Source organism: Cervus canadensis, chromosome 23 (assembly GCF_019320065.1).
Source record: "Cervus canadensis isolate Bull #8, Minnesota chromosome 23, ASM1932006v1, whole genome shotgun sequence".
NCBI classification, from domain to species: Eukaryota; Metazoa; Chordata; class Mammalia; order Artiodactyla; family Cervidae; genus Cervus; species Cervus canadensis.
This window is the reverse complement of record NC_057408.1, coordinates 36,456,219-36,477,147: the sequence shown is the minus strand read 5'-3', so window position 1 is coordinate 36,477,147 and position 20,929 is coordinate 36,456,219. Positions and strand designations below refer to the sequence as shown.

Genomic DNA, 20,929 nt, shown 5'->3' with positions numbered 1-20,929 from the left:
GACCTGATCTCTAGAGAAATGAGAACCACTCAAAGACAAAAGACTGTTATAGTCAGTTCTACAACTATGGCTACAGTTTCCTAGATGGATTACACAATACTGGAGGCTACTGCAACTATACAGAAATGACATTATGGTAACTGGAATGACAGGAAGTCTAAGAACCAAGGGAACCATACGTACTATATGGGATAAAGCGAGTGAAGGAGAAAGGGCAGTGTGACGTATTATAAATCACGATACCACAAAGAGTTCAAGATAACACCTAATTTCTCACAGGGGCATCCGGATAGATGAAGTTGTCATTCATCAAGAAAGTGAACTCAGAGAAGGAGCAAGTTTGACAGGGGGGGAAGGATATTGTGAATTCAATAACAGACATAGTTAAGTCTCAGATGTGTGGAAGCATACAACTAGAAATCAACAGGCAGCTGGATATACCTACAAGACAAAAGGAAAAACACTGGACTGGAGCAAAGATTATCGGCTTTTAGGGTGTGGATAATAATTAAATATATGAAATGTATGAAATCACCCAGAGGGCTAGTAGAGAATATGACACCAGGAGGCCTTGGACTGAATTCTAAGAAACACCAGCACCTGAAAAGATGGTAAAAGACAGTATCTACGTGCACCCCAATGTTCATCGCAGCACTGTTTATAATAGCCAGGACATGGAAGCAACCAATATGCCCATCAGCAGACGAATGGATAAGGAAGCTGTGGTACATATACACCATGGAATATTACTCAGCCGTTAAAAAGAATTCATTTGAATCAGTTCTAATGAGATGGATGAAACTGGAGCCCATTATACAGAGTGAAGTAAGCCAGAAAGATAGAGAACATTACAGCATACTAACACATATATATGGAATTTAGAAAGATGGTAACGATAACCCTATATGCAAAACAGAAAAAGAGACACAGAAGTACAGAACAGACTTTTGGACTCTGTGGGAGAAGGCGAGGGTGGGATGTTTCGAGAGAATAGCATGTATATTATCTATGGTGAAACAGATCACCAGCCCAGGTGGGATGCATGAGACAAGTGCTCGGGCCTGGTGCACTGGGAAGACCCAGAGGAATCGGGTGGAGAGGGAGGTGGGAGGGGGGATCGGGATGGGGAATACGTGTAAATCTATGGCTGATTCATATCAATGTATGACAAAACCCACTGAAAAATAAATAAATAAAGGAGAAATTGAAAAAAAAATAAAAATTAAAAAAAAAACTATCTAAATTGAAGGAAAAATAATATTAATTTAAGAAAGCAACATACAGCAGTGTTTCACACTCTGTAATTCTTTAAAAAAAATGCATCTACTGTGACTAAACTTCAGGGCATGTGGTGAGTATATTTTCATCCTTAAATCATTCATTCAACACAGGTCATTCACCACTGAATTCCACAAATTAGACGGATGTAATTGCCTACCCCAATGTTTACCCAGTAATCTACCAAATATTTGCATATAATATCTGGAAATAAGCATTTTAAAAGCACAGACTTATACCTTCAGAAGTTTTCTATAACAAAATTTTCAATAGGCTTGTGATTATTTTAAATATTCTGTATTTACAAAGCACTGAAAAACGTTGTGACATATACCCACACACCAGAAAACGTTGAAAATCATTATACACAATACAACAGAAAGGGTAAGTTTTTCCAGAAATATTAGTTGGAAGATTAATCATTATAAGCACACAAATTTTGAATTCAACACTTATTCATTCTTAATGAACTTCATTCCAATATGGCAGTTGCTTTTGGTCACGAAAGAAACAGGTGAACTCCAAACCCAAACGCCCACCTGAGCAAAACCTTTTCCTTCACACAAGTATTTAACACATTTATAAATGCCATCACTGATAAGTCTTCTTAAATGAAAACTTCAAAGAAATACAGCTTATTTTTTTATTTTAATGTCTTAAGTTTTAGCAAAAGGACATGTTAGACATTTATAACAGATTACCTAGTACCCAAAACAATTATCATACCTGGAAACATGCTTAAAGGCCTCCACTATAACTGGTGCAAAATCTTTTGTAAACTCTGGCCCCTTCCTTTTGCTGTTCTGAATGACATCATTAGCTAGGTAGAGAAAAGTAAGCTTCCTGTTCGGTTTGGCTGGAAAAAAAGAAAAAACTAATTAAAATACTCTCAACTTAACTGAGACAAACTTTCTCAATACCTGAAATTAATCAGTTTGAGAACTACAACTTACTAGCCTTTGTATATTAGGCTCAACCCCAGCTTCTCATTCTACTGCTAAATTCAGCAAGTCAATATTCTTTAAAGGATAACTACTCCACTACTTCTGCTGATCACTCACATGAGAGAAAAAAGAGAACTCATGAGGCAGAGGTAGCCAACAGAATATTCTTACACTTTTACTAAGTCACCTAGACCACTTATCTTTGATTAGTAGTCTTATCATTAGTTACAAATTAACAGTTTTATACACAGAAATTATCACATCTGTGTAAAAACGCATTTCTGTGACTATTCTGTACTAAATTTTATTAAAACTATTAAACACTACATGAAATACAGCCACTTAAAATAAGATGGTGACTGGTCATGTTATTAAAATGGTACCTTAAATCTTAACTGAATTTATGACTATTTTATTGACAATACATATACTGATTTAAAAATCAATCATTAAGTTACTGTGAAACAAAACAGAACAAAATGTAAGAGAGGTTGAAAGAGGCATCACTTTGATCACTTACAGATTTTTTCACTTACGAAATAAGTATTTGTCAAGCTAACAGAGTAAATGTTAGAGAAACGAAGTGGACAAAGTTTAGATGTTTCCCCTCTTTGGATTACATGGCCTTAAATAACTGATTCATCTTGAAAAAAATATGCCCCTACTCACAATATTCTGTGGGTACGATTATCCTTCTCAAAGAGCAGACAAGATTTCAATAATCTAACCAGAATACATTTTTACTGATTAAATGTTAAATGGCATAAAAGTACTGAATATGACTTAAAATTCATACATACACACGGAAAAATTAGTTGAACACAACCGTTCATACTATGTTCACAGTACAATTTTACTAGAATTGGAACCATTCAAAGTTGTACAGTCATATTCAAAAACAGCATACTTTGTGACATCCACATTACACTGGTGTAGGGGACTTACTCTAAGGACTGATGATCCAGTGTACTATTCACGTGGGTCAGTTTATTGGATTTAAGGCAAATATTTGGGCAGACAGCACTTAGTCCTCAAGATATGAGTATTTAATTTAAAATTTAAGCCAATTTTGAGTTCACATTTTTCTTTTAGAGACTGTAAAGTATTGAGTCACAACTGATCAGACCTCACAAACCTGCAGTGCCCACGGACTGCATAACCTGATTTGCCTGTCTAAAGTTGCAGTCTACCAATTACTGGGCTTTCAAAAGTTGCTGGCACAGAATAAAGATACAGGGAGAGATGGCAATAACAGAGACCAACTTCTGATTCTTCTGGCTCTTGTCTAGTCAGCTAACCCATAGAGTACAACTGATTAACATACCAAGACCCTTGCCTGTGAAGATTATAACAGCAAATTTCCAGTATTCAACCTTATCTTTAAAAAAAAAAAAAAAATTCTAACCTTTGCCCACAGAAAACCTCACACAAAGACAAGGCCTTATTTAATCTAAGTATTGAAAGTATTAATCCAAGTATTTGCATTCTTGACATCAAAAAGAATTTAATACTCAAATTAGTTCTTAGCACTTTATATATATATAAAACCTAGTTTAATCCAAATAATATAAGGTATCATTATTATCTGCATTTTGCAGTTGAACAAAAATAGACATCAAAAAGGTTATCTGTCCACAGGGAAACAGCCAGGAAGGAAGCAGTCATGATTTGAACCACAGAAGTCCAACTCCAAAGCACTTCCTCATAACATTAACAACTGGACTATGCCTCCCGTCATAAACGAAAGTGGGTATCACTTTTTGAGAAGATTTAATAGCAATTCAACCCAACTGTTTCAGAATGTTAACAGTATTATTCACAACAGCTAAAAGGTGGAAATAATCCAAGTGTCTGTCAACAGATGAATGGATAAGCAAAACGTAGTATATAAACACGAATAAACTACTACTTGGTCTGAAAAAGAAAGAACTTTCTGACACAAGCTACAATGCTCAGATGGTAAAGAATCCACCTGCAATGTGTGAGACCCGGGTTCCATCCCTGAGTTGGGATGATCCCCTGGAGGAAGGCATGGCAACCCACTCCAGAATTCTTGCCTGGAGAATCCCTATGTTAAGTGAAACAAGCCTGCCACAAAAAGACATACACTGTATGACTGCATTTGTATCAGGTACCTAGAATAGTCAAATTCATAGACAAAGTAGAATGGCGGTGGTCAGGGGCTGAGAAGAGGGAGATATGGAGAACTACTGTTTAATGGGGATAGAGTTCCAATTTTATAAGAGGAAAAGAGTTCTAGAGATGTATGTTAATGACAGTTGCACAACAGTATAAATATACTTAATATCACTATAACTTTACACTTAAAAATGATTAAAGTGTTCAATTTTATGTTTATTTTACCACAAAAATTTTAAAGTATATATTTTACAATTTTTTAAATTTGTGAGCTACTAATCTCCTGAAAATAATTCAGAATCATTTTCTGCAATGTATACTAAAGTAAAAATTTACAAGATTTCAACATACATTTCCCAGTATATTCCAAAGGACGAACTCCGTACCAGTAGCACAACTTTACAGTTGTGCTTGGTCCAAATACCAAGACAGTCTTTTCATTTTTTCCCTTGTGGAAATCACATCAAAATATAAGAAATACCTAGAAACTGCCATAAATTATACCCTTCTCCAAATTTTCAGGGGAAAAAAATGTACTGCCATTTAAAATTTTATGTAGAACAAATAATAAACTAGTGGAACAAATTACAATAAGCAATTCCAGAAGAAATCACATTATTTTCAAATAAATTTTTTTATAAATTGTAAATAACAGATCCATAAATTGTTTCTAAAACACACAAAGTTAACAACAAGGACAAACAAGCCATTTCACAATTTCTTAAAGAAACAACTCTATTGGCAACAGAATGTAAGGCTATATAATGGGTCTGACCTAATCAATTCCTATGCTTTTACTGTTCATAGGGCTCCCTGTAAAGACACCAAATTTCCCAATCTTCCATTCAATTTAACTCATGTTTATTTAATATTTGATGTGTGCCATGCTGGGTTCAGACCAAAAATAATCTTTCCTATTCAATCAGGACTTTGCAACATAAAAACTGGCACAAGATAGGTCATGTGACTACGTTAGTTCTTTTTTTAAAATTCTCTCTCCACTGATAATATGACACCAACACTGAAAGCAACCATAAACTCAGTATTATATCCCAGTTAGTCTACCCTGGAGAAATTCATGGAGAAATCCATGGACTGTATAGTCCAAGGGGTCGCAAAGAGTCAGATACGACTGAGCGACTTTCACCTCACTTCACTTAGTCTGTGTGTGCACGGCTATGTCTGTACCAATGAAGTATAAGCCAAATAAGGACCAGTCAATATATTGTGAGAAATCATTTTCTTATATCTCACCTCACCAAACAAAACTTTAAGCTCCTGTAGGTACTAAGCACAAAGCTTCCCAGGTGGCACAGTTCAGTTCAGTCGCTCAGTTGTGTCCGACTCTTTGCAAACCCATGGACTGCAGCACGCCAGGATTCCCTGTCCATCACCAACTCCTGGAGTTTGCTCAGACTCCTGTCCATCGAGGCAGTGATGCCATCCAACCATCTCATCCTTTGTTGTCCCTTTCTGCTCCCGCCTTTAGTCTTTCCCAGCATCAGAGTCTTTTCCAATGAGTCAGTTCTTCACATCAGGTGGCCAAAGTATTGGAGTTTCAGCTTCAGCATCAATCCTTCCAATGAATATTCAGGACTGATTTCCTCTAGGATTGACTGGTTGGATCTCTTTGCAGTCCAAGGGGCTCTCAAGAGTCTTCTCCAACACCACAGTTCAAAAGCATCAATTCTTCGGCGCTTAGCTTTCTTTATAGTCCAACTCTCACATCCATACATGACTACTGGAAACATGACTAGATGGACCTTTGTTTGCAAAGTAATGTCTCTGCTTTCTAATATGCTGCCTAGGTTGATCACAGCTTTTCTTCCAAGGAGCAAGAGTTTTTTGTTTTCACGGCTACAGTCACCTCTGCAATGATTTTGGAGCCCCAAAAAAGAAAATTTCTCACTGTTTCCACTGTTTCCCCATCTATTTGCCATGAAGTGATGGGACCAGATGCCATGACCTTAAGTTTTTTGAATGTTGAGTTTTAAACCAACTTTTTCACTCTCCTCTTTCACTTTCATTAAGAGACTCTTTAGTTCTTCTTCGCTTTCTGCCATAGGGTGGTATCATCTGCGTATCTGAGGTTACTGATATTTCTCCTGGCAATCTTGATTCCAGCTTGTGCTTCATCCAGCCTGGCATTCCCCACAATGCAGGTGGCACAGTGGTAAAGAATTTATGGAGATGCAGGAGACATGGGTTCCATCACTAGGTTGAAAAGATCCCTTGGAGAAGGAAATGGCAACCCACGCCAGTATCCCTACTTGTAAAATCCCAAGGACAGAGGAGCCTGGTGGGCTACAGTCTATGGGGTGCAGAGAGCTGGATGCGACTGAGCATGCACGCACACACACAGGTACCAAGTATAGGTCTTTGTCCAGGGACCTTGTATATGGACAGGTGAAATGAAGTCGCTCAGTTTGTGTCTGACTCCTTGCGACCCCACGGACTGACTATAGCCTACCAGGTTCCTCTGTCCATGGGATTTACCAGGCAAGAATACTGGAGTGGGTTGCCATTTCCTTCTCCAGGAGATCTTCCTGACCCAGGGATTGAACCCGGGTCTCCCGCATTGTAGGCACATGTTTTACCATCTGAGCCACCAGGGAAGTCGCCATATGAACAGGTACATCAAAACAAATAATAACAATTATTAAATTCAGAGAGCTAATCCATGAAAACATAGTATTACCTAAAACGTTGAGCATACACCTCAAAAAAGACAAAGCAAGTTCAGTTCATCACACAAGTAAGAAACAGTTAGTAATTCAGAAAGAGGGCTTTCCTGGTGGCTCAGTGGTAAAGAAGGTGCCTGTCAATGCAGGAGACACAGGTTTGATCCCTGATCCAGGAAGATCCCACAAGCCTCGAAGCAAGTAAGCCCGAGCGCCACAGCTACTAGAGCCTGGGAGCCGCAATTATTACTGGGCCCAAGGGCTGCAGCTACTGAAGCACTGAGCAGGGAGCCCATGCCCTGCAACAAGAGAAGCCACCACAATGAGAAGTCCAAGCACAGCACCTACAGAGTAGCCCCGGCTCGCTATTCTGCATAGCAGAGAAAAGCCTGCATAGCAACGAAGACCCAGCACAGCCGATAAAAATAAATTTTAAAAATCATAAAAAAAACCCCACAAACAATTCAAATAGAAGATCCGTTACAAAGCTTCAAAAAGATTAGACCAGGCCATTAAATAAAGAAAAAGAAACAAACCATTCAAAGGATTACAGAAATGACGTCTAGTCTAATTCATAATGAATTCATAATTTTTACTTCTTCATAATCAGATAGGATAATGGTAAGATCACTACTTATTTTCTTACACTGTTCAGACCACATGCCTACTTGCTTTGATATGATATGGAATATTATAATCTAATTTAATCACTGTGTTCTATGGAGACTGAAATTTACAACCACAGTAGATGATAATGCTGATAAATACAACAAATAGCTAAAAAAAAACCTGTTATCTATAAACATTATGAACTTTCTTTCCAAGAGACATCTTTATATAGAGAAGCAGCAAAAAAAAAAAAAATTACACACACATGCATGTGTACATATACACACAAAATAATGAGTTATCAGTGCAATTCTTACAGAAGGAAATAAGAAAACCCATTATCTTGAAACAAAAATCTACTCAAGATTTATTAACTGTTGGACAGCCTCACTTATTTCCGTGATAAACTGATTCACAGACCAGAAAACATGTTCATGTGGATGGCTAAGGTGGTTGTAAGGCAGAAACTACTTTAACTTAGTAATACTCTTTGCCACAGAAAATGAAAAACCAACAGATGATTCTTGAATGGATTCTATCTATCCCAGATGGGACAAAGCGTTCAGTCAGACACAGATGGCTTCTTCTTCACAGGTTAGGTGGGTGAAAAATGGATAGCGCTGGCGTATTCCTGTATCACTGCTAGGATGCCTCAGACTTTTGGTAGCCCATCCCTTGCTTAAAATCCTTCCAAGATTTTCTATTGTTCTCCACATAACATTTTAAATCCTTAATACAACCTAAGGCCCAGAAAGATCTATCTCCACCTCAACATTATTCTTTCTTCAAGCCCAAATTTCCTGGACTCCTACTCTTGCTTTAGACCTCAGTTAAACGGGTTCCTCTGGTTTTTCTCTGACCACCCACCACAAACTGGTGAGGCAGTCCTGATATGCTCTCATGCCACCTCATACTTTTCCTATGGAGCATTTATTCCAACCATTTAACTGTTTTCATTTAACCTAGTGCTTCCCAATTAAATTCCATCGAAAGGAACAATTGTCAGGCTCATCCACCAATCTATGGAATCAAGCCCAGCAGCTAAGTCATAATTTGCTCAACATTTACTAAATCAATAAATTTTGGGCTAAACCTTTATGTCTGTAATTATTGGTTCTATTAACTTAGCTTCTGGTCTTCACCTCACCCAGCAGCTAAAAGGGGAATGCAATTACACTACTCTCAGAAACCTCAACTTCAAATTCAAATTATGAAAAGACAAACTTTCTTACAGATACAGCTACTCCAGTTCAAATATTTTCCTTTCCCCTCTCCTCCATTTTAGAGTTCTCACAAAACATAACCCCACAGAAAAATAAGCAAACAGTGTGAATGGGAAGGTCAAAGAACTACAAATGTTAATCAATTAAAGCCAACTACCACTTTCTACCTATTTGACTGATCAAGACAAAAGTCTGACACTAAAGTTGGCAAGAGTGTGAGTTAAGATTATCCTCTTTAGATACCTTCAAACATGATTAAGATTTCAATTAGTGTGACTTTTTACAAAAATAATTTGGCAATACTTATGAAAAATGTAAATGCACAAATCCCTTAACCCTGCAGATTTCCCTTTTAGGACTTTATCCTATGGGATCTTCTCATAAATGCACAAAAAACCAAGAAGGATAATCACGAAACAACACAAAAGACAGAGTTAGATAAATCATGATATATTCATATAATCCATACTCTATAGCTATTAGAAATTGAGATAGATTTATATACAGATATAGAAAGATATCTAAGACATATTATTGAATTAAACATATCCACACAAGCACACACACAGTAGATTGCTTTACTTTGAGGGAAGATCAAGAAAGACTCTGACGGGGATTCAGAATTACCAAAAAAAAACCTGTCAAAACAGGAAACACATGAGCTATATATTAAATGATGCACGTGAGCCACATACTGAATAGGGCTCCTGGGTAGTGTGGACTTGCTGCTCTTCCAAAGCACAAACTTCACCCCAGACCACTATACCACTATAAAAGACAATGCAAACTGGAAAAGATCTACAGAATACATGTCACATTGTTCACGTTATGCATATAGAGAAATGAAACTATAACTTTTTTGGTCTATTAAAAATAATATCTTTAAAATAACACTAAGTTTCTTAAGACCTAGGCACTATTCTAAAAGTTTATTACATATCTCTTTTAATCTTCAAAACAACCCTACAGAGTAATTATCCCCATTTACCAATGAAATAAGTGTTGAAGTAATTAAATGCACTCAGAGAAATGCACTGAAATCAAATCAACACCTACTACAATCCCTAAATAATATTTTATTAACAAAAGCAGGAACTACATAAGATGAGCCTGTAACATCTTGTCATGATAGAAAGTAAGAAACCTACTTTAAAAACTACCAGTTGTAGCCAAAGGACAAAGGCAATGCTCCAGGATACCGCCACTGACCAGAGTATCAAAAAGATGACTCAACGGTCCGAAACATAATCATCTAAAATCTGTAAGTTCATAAAAAATACTTTAAAAAAGTGGTTGCTAAGTAACTGATCTAGTTGACAAAGGGGGGAAAAATGAGCCATTTAGCCTCCTTTTCCTGTGTGAACTGTATTCCAGAGTCAATGGTTGATGAAGGGAAGTTCTTATACACAAATGCTCAAATTTCAGCATGCTCAGAATCACTTAGAGGGCTTGTTAATACGCAGATAACTGGTTCCTACTGACACAGTTTCTGAGATAGGTCTGGACAGGACCAAAGAATTTGCATTTTCAACAAATAGGTGACGCCGATGCTGCAGAGGCCCATGTTTTTGAGAACCACTGTTAGAAAAGAACTCTGGATAATAAACACAGAAAGAATGAAATAATTAAAAATTCATAATTTTGCAACTCCTGATAAAAAATAAAGAGTCTAACCAACTACCATCACACGCTGCTAAAAGCACTTGGTGAAAGGTGATGGTGCATGTGTGTCTGCGCCCAGTCACATCTAAGCTTTGCGATCCCAAGGACTATAGCCCGCCAGGCTCCTCTGTCCATTGGAAGAATACTGGAGTGGGTTGCCATTTCCTCCTCCAGGGGATCTTTCCTACTCAGGGATCGAATCCACATCTCCTGAGTCTCCTGCATTGGCAGGTGGATTCTTTACCACTGCCCCATCTGGAAAGCCTGTGAAAGGTGATAGGGAACTTTATAACAGATTCACAATGATACAAATAAATCCACTGATCAATCTCACTTTTAAACAGAAAACAAACTTGGTATTAGATATTTCTTAATGTGATGCAGCAAGAAGTGCATAAAACAGGCAATAAAGTATTCTTTGAAAATGACACCATAGGATGGAATCAGTCAAATGCCTAAGGAGGGAAATTATATAGCCCATCTGATAATCTTAACAAATAAACTGCATGAGAAAATGTGTGGGGGGGGACCCACAAATTTAAAAGACCTGTTAACCAAATGTCATAAATGGACCTTGTTGGATTCTGTTTTGAACATTTAACTACAAAGAGACATTTTTCAGGGAATCTAGAATACTGAATATGAACTATGTTCAAAAAAATAAAAAAAATCAACAAAGTTAACTTTCTTAGGTGTGACAGAACTCTTACAATTATATTAAAATTTTAACATAAAGCTTACTTTATCAATTATAAATATATGTAAATGTTCTGAAGTCTAGGTTTTGCTTTAAAAAAAAAAAAAACAGGAAAAAAACTATCAGGGTAGGGAAGATTTAGGGAGATGAAATCAGAAAGATGTAACATTAATAATGCTGAAGCTGGGTGATGGGTTCACTGAAGTTCAAAATCTTATTGTCTCCTACTTCTGTATATAATTTTGTCTATCATAAATAGTTAAAAATCTAAGTAAAGTTGGAGTGTAAAAAGTGAATTCTCCTTTCATCTCCACCCCCTTATCATGAATGAGCTCATTATTATAGTGTGTGTATCCTTTTCACACAACTCTGCCTTTGCAAATACCATATACTCATTCACATGTCCACAGATACCCACATACAGAGGATTTTTTTCTTCAATAAGATCATGCTATACATAATGTTTTGCAGTTTTTTCACACTTCAAGTATCCAAAGCATTTTTGTATTCATAAACAGATCTGTCACCAAATTCTTTAGGAGCCTCGTTCCTTTTAATAACTACTTAATTGATGCTTTTGAACTGTGGTGTTGGAGAAGACTCTCGAGAGCCCCTTGGACTGCAAGGAGATCCAACCAGTCCATCCTAAAGGAAATGAGTCCTGAATACTCATTTGAAGGGCTGATGCTGAAGCTGAAACTCCAATATTTTGGCCACCTGATGCGAAGAACTGACTTCTTTGAAAAGACCCTGATGCTGGGAAAGCTTGAAGGCGGGAGGAGAATGGGATGACAGAGGATGAAATGACTGGATGGCATCATCAATTCGATGGACATGAGTCTGAGCAAGTTCTGGGAGTTGGTGATGGACAGGGAAGCTTGGTGTGCTGCAGTCCATGGGGTAGCAAAGAGTTGGACACGACTGTGTGACTGAACTGTAGTCACGTGATACATGTATATGTTGTTTCAAATCTTTAACATCTTTCATCTTTGTAAACCTGAGCAAGTATGTCTACAGGATAGATTCTAACAGGCAGAGGTGATAGGTTAAAAGGTATGTTGTTTAAATTTTGACAGACACTGTCAGGCTGCCCACCAAAGAGGGCAACTGCGTGTATTCCTACCACATGAAAATGTTCATTTCTCTACATCATCAACATACTACTATTAATATTTAAGGTCTCTGCCAATCCCCCCAGAGTAAAATGATTGTGTTTTTATTTGTAATTCCCTATATACTACTAAAACTCATTTATTTATGTTCCTTCTTTTGTAAATTGCCTATTCACAGCATGTTCCCCATTTTTCTACTGAGCTCTTTTTCTTGTCATAACTCACAAGAGCATCGTATGTGTGATGAATATTAGCTTTTTCCTATCTTAGGTAATGCAAATATATTCTCCGAACCTGTTGCTTAAAACCAAAACTTGGTATTTTCTGCATTCAGGTAATTTATAATTTTATGTGGCCAAATCTATTTCCTATATGACTCATGGCCTATACTGTATTCATGATCCAAAACTAGAAATTATAAATATATACTTTTTCTTATATGACTCTATAGTTGAATCTTTTCAGTGCTGTATCTGTAATTCACCTGAATTAATTTCATATATGATATTAGTCAGGAATCTAAGAATTACTTGTTAATATCCTCTTTGGCCTTCCCAGGTGACGCTAGTGGTAAAAAAATCTGTCTGCCAATGCAGGAGACTTAAGAGATGCAGGTTCAATCCCTGGGTCAGGAAGATCCCCTGGAGGAGGGCATGGCAACCCACTCCAGTATTCTTGCCCCGAGGACCCCCATGAACAGAGGCAGGCTACAGTCACAGGGTTGTCAAGAGCTGGATACGAATGAAACAACTCAGCACCCAGCACATCCTAGCTCTTAGCCCATGAATTTCAAGTGTCTAATTCACCAAATGCTCACATAAAGTAGGTCTCCTCACAAATCTCTACTCTGTGTCCTCCATATATATTATTATTCCTGTACCAATAACATGCTCCGCTCATTTCAATGTCTTCACAGTCTCCATGGATACCGAGAAGGACATACTATTTCTATTACTGTTTTCCGGTCAAAACTGTCAAAATTCTCAAGACAAAAACTGCCGTGGCTCTTTCTGCACATTCATGTTTTTCAAAGATTTACAGAATTAGAGTTAAATTTCTCATTGACTGTTCTGAAGTTACAGATTAATATGGGGATAATTGACCTCTCTGCAATCAAGTTTACTTAGCAGTTTTACATACTATTGTATTTTAAAACACATACAATAAAGGCATGCTTTAAAGCAATAAAAAGCAAAAGTGCTTGGCATACAGCTACATTAAAATAAACTTGTTAAAAATACTTAACACATAAACCTGAAAATATCCTATAATATCAAAGACAAGAAAACACTGGTAGAAAACAATAGTCTCAGAGTTACAAATGATGTGTCCCAATTCCAATATAAAGACCAATTTGTAGGAGACTTCTGCTTCTGAGAAGATAGAGCAGACATACATTTTTCTAGTCCTCCTCAAAGTAAAACTACAAATCCTGGACATAATAAATAAACCAAACACAGGAAAAAAAAAAAAAGAAGGTAGACTGGTGAGGGGCCTTGAGAGTTCAACACAAGGTGGGTTCCCAGAGTTTTCATTTTGCCTCAGATATCTCAGATTCAAAGTTGATGAGGCCAGCAACCCAGAAGTCCTAACAGGTGCAGATATAAAAACCCCCAACAGAAGCCTTCTCACTCTAGTCAAAGGAGTAGGAAAAGGGCAGCCTAAAAAGACAGAAAACTTCTAGAAAATAATCTACCTACTCCAACCAAACACACTACAGAAAGGAAAAGAAAACAGAATCAGTGGCCCCACTCACACCCACGCCAGCAAAGCCCGTAACGTGGAGCATAACACCTCTCTAGAGCGGTGTCAGAGAAGGCAAAGCAGAGAGCCTGGGCTTCCACCCCACCCAGCAGTAGGGACACACTCCTCACTGGGGTGGAGTCACAGAAGGACTAGTGGAAAGTCAGGACCTCCACCATGGTCCAGCAGTACTGGGCCCACACATTCACTTTTACACGTCTGTGGGAGCAGGGGAAGTCTCACGGGACGCTAAAACCCCCACTCACACACAACAGTAATGAAGAAGACCTCCCTCCCCTGATGGGGTGGTGTCAGAGAAACCCAAGTAAAATAGAAATCGATAAGGTCCAAAGTCTCATAATATAATACCAAAAAAAATCTATGGATCAAGCAAAAAATCCACCAAGCATCAAGATCTCAAACTGAACGAAAAAAGGCAATCAATAGCTGCCAATACAAAGATGACAGAGATTTGAGAATTGATAAAAAATTTTAAGACAGCCATCATATAAATGCTTCAACTAGCATATGCAAATATGCTGAAAATTCAAATTTTCTGGAATAAAGCTGAAGCAGTACTGAGAGAAACTTGCAGTACTAAATGCACATGCCAGAAAAGATGAACAAGTCTAAAGCCAATAATATAAGCTCTTACCTCAAAAAGCTACATTAAGAACAACATAAAAATAAATATATAAAACAAGGAAATAGGGGGAAATAAAAAAAGTAGAAGCAGAAATAAACGAAAGTGACACACAAAAATAAAGCTGCTTCCCCCACCCCAGTTTTTGAGATACAACTGACACAACGCACTATATCATTTAAGGAGTGTACAGCACAATGCTTACATATACTGTGAACGGACTGCCACAATTAAGTTAAAATCTGTCATCTCATATAGATGCAAAAAAAAAAGAAAAAAAATTAAAAAAAACTTTTTTCTCCTTGTGATGAGACCTCTTGGGCTTTACTTTCTTAACAGAGTCATATATACCATACTAAACTGCTAGTCACTCAATCGTGTCCGAGCCCTTGCCACCCCATGCACTGCAGCCTGCCAGCTCCTCTGTCCATGGAATTCTCCAGGCCAGAATACTGGAGTGGGTAGCCATTCCCTTCTCCAGGAGATCCTCCCAACCCGGGGAGCAAACACGGGTCTCCCACACTGCAGGCGGATGCTTTACCACCTGAGCCACCATACAGCAATGTTAATGACAGCCGTCATTTTGTACATTACATCCCTACTATTTATTTATCTTAAAACTTAGTTTGCACCTTTTGACCATCTTCTACTTCTAGCAACTACAAACCTGATTTCTTTTTCTATGAGTTTGGGTACATGGCCTTTTTTTAAAAAAAAGAAAAAAGAAAGAAAGATTCAACATATGAGATCGTACAGTATTTCTTTCCCTGATTTATTTCAAACAGCATTATGTCTCAAGGTCCATCCACATCGACCCCATGGACTGTAGCACGCCAGGCTTTTCTGTCCATCACCAACTCCCGGAGGCTACTCAAACTCATGTCCATCCAGTCAGTGATGCCATCCAACCATCTCATCCTCTCTTGTCCCCTTCTCCTCCCACCTTCAATCTTTCCCAGCATCAGGGTCTTTTCAAATGAGTCAGTTCTTCACATCACGTGGCCAAAGTATTGGAGTTTCAGCTTTAGCATCAGTCCTTCCAATGAATATTCAGGACTGACTTCCTCTAGGATTGATTGGTTGGATCTCCTTGCAGTCCAAGGGGCTCTCAAGAGTCTTCTCCAACACCACAGTTCAAAAGCATCAATTCTTCGGCGCTTAGCTTTCTTTATAGTCCAACTCTCACATCCATACATGACTACTGGAAACATGGATGGACCTTTGTTTGCAAAGTAATGTCTCTGCTTTCTAATATGCTGCCTAGGTTCATCACAGCTTTTCTTCCAAGGAGCAAGAGTTTTTTGTTTTCACGGCTACAGTCATCTCTGCAATGATTTTGGAGCCCCAAAAAAGAAAATGTCTCACTGTTTCCACTGTTTCCCCATCTATTTGCCATGAAGTGATGGGACCGGATGCCATGATGTTTGTTTTTTGAATGTTGAATTTTAAACCAACTTTTTCACTCTCCGCTTTCACTTTCATCAAGAGGCTTTTTAGTTCTTCTTCGCTTTCTGCCATAAGGGCGGTGTCATCTGTGTATCTGAGGTTGTTGATATTTCTCCTGGCAATCTTGATTCCAGCTTGTGCTTCATCCAGCCCAGCATTTCGCATGATGTGCTCTGTATATAAGTTAAATGAGCAGGGTGACAATATACAGCCTTTCATATTGAAGTATGTATTTCAATATATTAGCAATAAATATGTGAACAGTAAAATTAAAAATACAATATCCTTTTAAATTGCTCCAAATAATCAATATATTTAAATGTAAGTATAACAAAACACAGGACTTGTGTGCTGAAAGCTATTTGAGAGCTATAAAAAACATCAAAAATTATAAATAAATGGAGAAATATACTATATTCCTGGATTAGAAGATGTGACATAATTAAGGTGTCAATTCTCCCTAAACTGGATTAATGCAACTCTTATCAAAAACCCTAAGCAAAATAATCTTTATTGATATAGACCAGATTATTCTGAAATCTGTTGAGAAAGGCAAAAGAACCAGAAGAGCTAAAACAATTCTGCAAGGAATCAATCTACCCGATTTCAAGACTTTCACATAGCTAACAGAGTAACAAAGACTACCTGTGGCACTGGTGAAAGGAAACACACATGGATCAATGAACTAGACCAGAGAACACAGAAACAGACTGGCACAAATATGCGACAGAGCAGTATACTTTTGATAAAGTAGCAAAGCAATTCAACAAGGGAAAGATAGCCTGCTTTTTCAACAGAGGATACTAGATCATTTAAACATTGATCTAAATTTTACACCTTATATAAAAATTAACTCAAAAAGGAATATGGACTTAAATGCAAAACTATAAATATTTTACAACAAAACACACGGGGAAAAAATCTTCGGAAAAACAGGTCTAATCAGAGTTCTTAAACTTGACACTAAAAACATAATTTATAAAGAAAAATTTGATCAACTAGGATTAAACGGGGGTGTGTTGGGATTGAGGTGGATGTAGCTAAGAGGCAACACGAGGGATTGCTCGTGGTGATGGGTATGTTCCATATTTTGACTATATCAATGTCAATACCACAGCTGTGATGTTTTGCAGGATCTATAATATCAGAGATTTTTTTAAAAAACTAGTTGTCTGTGATGTTACCATTGGCGAAAGCTGGCAGCAGGTAAGCAGGATCTCTCTGCATTATTTCCTAAAACTGACTGTGAATCTATTATTATAGAAAAATAAACACTATTTTTTAAAATATCATGTTTGGGGGCTAAAAAATGACTACACCAGCACTTCCAGAAGACGGTGGTTAGAAGAAAATCCAGAGTTCACTCTACATTTTTATTTATAGACATTAATATCAATTTCAGTTACTTAACTCCAAAAGAATCTGAAAGCTAGAGCTTTAAAAATGAAAACAATTACTACACTGAATTAGGCACAATGAGCTAAAATAAAATTAATGTGAAGCACTCATGGTCTCTGTTAATCTGAAAACAGCTCTCAAACTTTCTGGTCTCAGAATCCCTTCATGCTCTTATACCCATCAATATGCACCTTATTAAAAATTAAAACAAAGGAATTCTTAACATAATCTTTAAAATTACATGTTAACACAAATAGCATTTGTTTAAGAAATACATTTCTCCCCCAAAACTCTTAAGTGAGTCATACTGTTTTACATTTTTGCAAATCTCCACCTCAACAGAATACAGATGGATTCTCCTGTCACCCTATAGAATATACTACAATACATTGTTTTACTGAAAGTAATGAAAAAAAGCAGACCACACCCAGATAAACTTGGTAAGAGCAAACTGAACAGTTACAGATAGTTGCGGATATTCTTTGAAACTACACCAAAATCCAAAAAGCCATAGTTTTTAAAAAGATTCTAAATTGCAATATGTAATCTAAAAACATATTAGTGAACTTCTAAAACTCTCTTACATTAAAATACTTTAATCTACCATGCTCTTTGAATGGATCTTTGACTTACATATCATTTTGTAAATCACATATTAGTTTCTTGATAAACACTGGTTTGCTTTTATTAGGTAATTATTTTTAAAAATCACATTTGCAAAAGTATCACTACTGACTTCATTGGAAGAGTGTTTAAAAGCACTGAGAATCAGGTGTCAGGCTCAAGATAGCACATTAAGCACATTAAGTTTTCCAAAATTCTAATTTTTGCTTAAAAATTTTCCAAAATTCTAATTTTTGCTTGAAAATTTTATAATGGACAACAAATACTGTCAGTTGTCTTTCTTGATTAAACAGTCATTACAGTCATTTTGAGAAAACATCTGGCAAATATCCATGTTTCAATAATCACAGTTTCTCGCATCAGTTTTTTGAAACAAAATGGTATTCCATGAAAAAAGCAGCTGGTTTAGCTCAGAAAGCAATCACACAGGTGTATTTCCTCCAGAATGTGCAGTATACAGAACTTCATGTATACCTCTCATTTTGTTACACAGATTATTTAAAAGACATGTAATCACATCTAATGTGATTCTCTAGTCACTGAGAGCTTTTCCCCTACAATCCGGAAAAAGAGAAGAATGCTTACTTTCACCACTTTTATTCAACATACTACTGAAACTTCTAGTGAGAGCAATCAGGCAAGAAAAAGAAATAAGATCCAAATTAGAAGCAAAGAAGTAAAATTATCTCTGTTCATCGATGTTACTTGTTATAAAACCCTAATGAGTCCACAAAAAACTTAGAAATAATAAATGAATTCAGCAAACTTGCAGAATATAAAACATTCAAAAATGAATTGCATTTCTATAAACTAACAATGAACAATAGAAAAAATAAACTAAGAATTCTATTTATAATTTTATCAAAAAAGAATAAAATATTTAGGAATAAATTTAACCAAACAGATATAAGGCTTGTATACTGAAAACCGTAACAAGAAATAAAAGATACAAATAAGCGGAAATATATCTCATTTTCATGGATTGGAAGACTTAATACTACTAAGATAACTGTATTCAAAGCAACCTACAAATTAAATGGAATCCCTGCCAAACTGCCAATGGCATTTTGACAGAAATCAAAAAACCTAACCTAAAATTCGTATAGATTTCCAACTGATCCTAAATAGCCAAAACAATCTTAAAAAAGAAAATTAAAGTTAAAAGACTATTCCCTGATTTCAGTACCTAAGAGAAAACAATAGTAATCAGAATAGTATAGTATAGGCATAAGAACAGACGTACAAACCAAAAGAATAGAATAAAGAGCCCAGAAAGAAACACCTGCATATATAGTCTTCACTAGTCAGTATGGAAATGAAAATTAAACCACAGATACTACTTCACAATCATTAGAATGTCTTTTTTCAAAACAAACAAACAAAAACAGAAAATAATGTGTACTGATGAAGATGTGCAGAAATTGGAATCCTGGTACACTGCAAGTGGGTGGCAATGTAAAATGGCACAGTCAGTGTGGAAAACAGTACAGTTATTCTTCAAAAAACTAAACACAGAATTACCACATGATCTACCAACTTCACTTCTGGGTACATACTCAAAAGAACTAAAGAAGGGACTCACACAGATATCTGTACAATCATGTTCATAACCAGTGTTGCTCACAATAGCCCCAAAGTGGAAGCAACCCTAGTGCCATCAATAGATGATTAACTAAAAGCTGGTATATAGATATAAGACTATTATTTACCTCTTAAAAAGGGAAAAAAGTCTGACACATGCTACAGCATGGATGAACCTTGAAAATAATGTTGTTAAATAAGCCACTCCCAAAAGAATAAATTCCATGATTTCACTTAAATGAGGCAACCCAGAGTGGCCAAATTCATACTCACAGAAGTGAGTGGTTGCCAGAGGGTGGAAGAGAATAGGGAATTACTGTTTAATGGGAATGGAGTTTCAGTTTGGGAAAATGAAAAAAGTTCTGGAGGAGGATGGTGATGACAGTTGCAAAACAGTGTGAATGGACTTAACTGTACAGTTAAAAAATGGTTAAAATGGTAAATTAATATTATGTATATTTTACTAAAAGAGGGGGAAAAAGGTTAAAGTGTTAAATTTTATGTTTCATATATTTTACCATAATGAAAAAAGCCCAAGCACACACACAGACACATGCACACAAGTGTCAAGATTTAATAAAATCAGTAAGCTGAGCTACTGTGATGAGCATAGTCAGGAAAGTGCCATTTTTTAGCCGTGAGCATGCAGTTTGAAAAATACAATGATTACTAGTACAGTCTGGTGCTTCTGCCTTGATTAATGATCAGGCACTACCAGTTTTCACCCACTTTTCCTTTTACCCCATCAAAGAACATACCAACACAGTGAAAAGAGCTGTGTGAGAGAGAATATCTTAGTATTTGAAAATAATTTTTACCTTGTCTCACATGCTTCCTAAAAGGGTGTTGATGATCCACCAAAGGGGACCCAGTGACCACACTTTTAGAACCACTTCTCTAAGAATAGATAAATATGGGAAGAGCAGAACAATATGATAGACTGGAAAAGCTGGAAATTTTTTCCAAGTCTTCCTCAAACAGGTAAATGTTTGTAATTGGAGTTCATTATTAGCCTTAACATGTCAGAAGTTTCTAAAAATATGATGATGGGCACACAACATACACAAGATGTAGTTTGTGAGGACAACGTAAAGATATACAAAAAGGTGTTGAATCATCTTTTTAAATTTTTTAATCTTTTTAATTAAT

General features: G+C 36.6%; 1 protein-coding gene across 3 annotated transcripts in view; it reads right to left on the bottom strand.

Annotated features, from left to right (window-relative positions):
* The window catches only part of RPRD1A (regulation of nuclear pre-mRNA domain containing 1A), a 65,334-nt gene that overhangs the window by 38,273 nt on the left and 6,132 nt on the right, over nt 1-20,929 (bottom strand). For all 3 annotated transcript variants that reach the window (XM_043443640.1, XM_043443641.1, XM_043443642.1), the window contains exon 2: nt 2,005-2,134. In XM_043443640.1, coding sequence (XP_043299575.1) covers nt 2,005-2,134 — 130 coding nt within the window. The remainder of the gene's footprint in view (nt 1-2,004; nt 2,135-20,929) is intronic.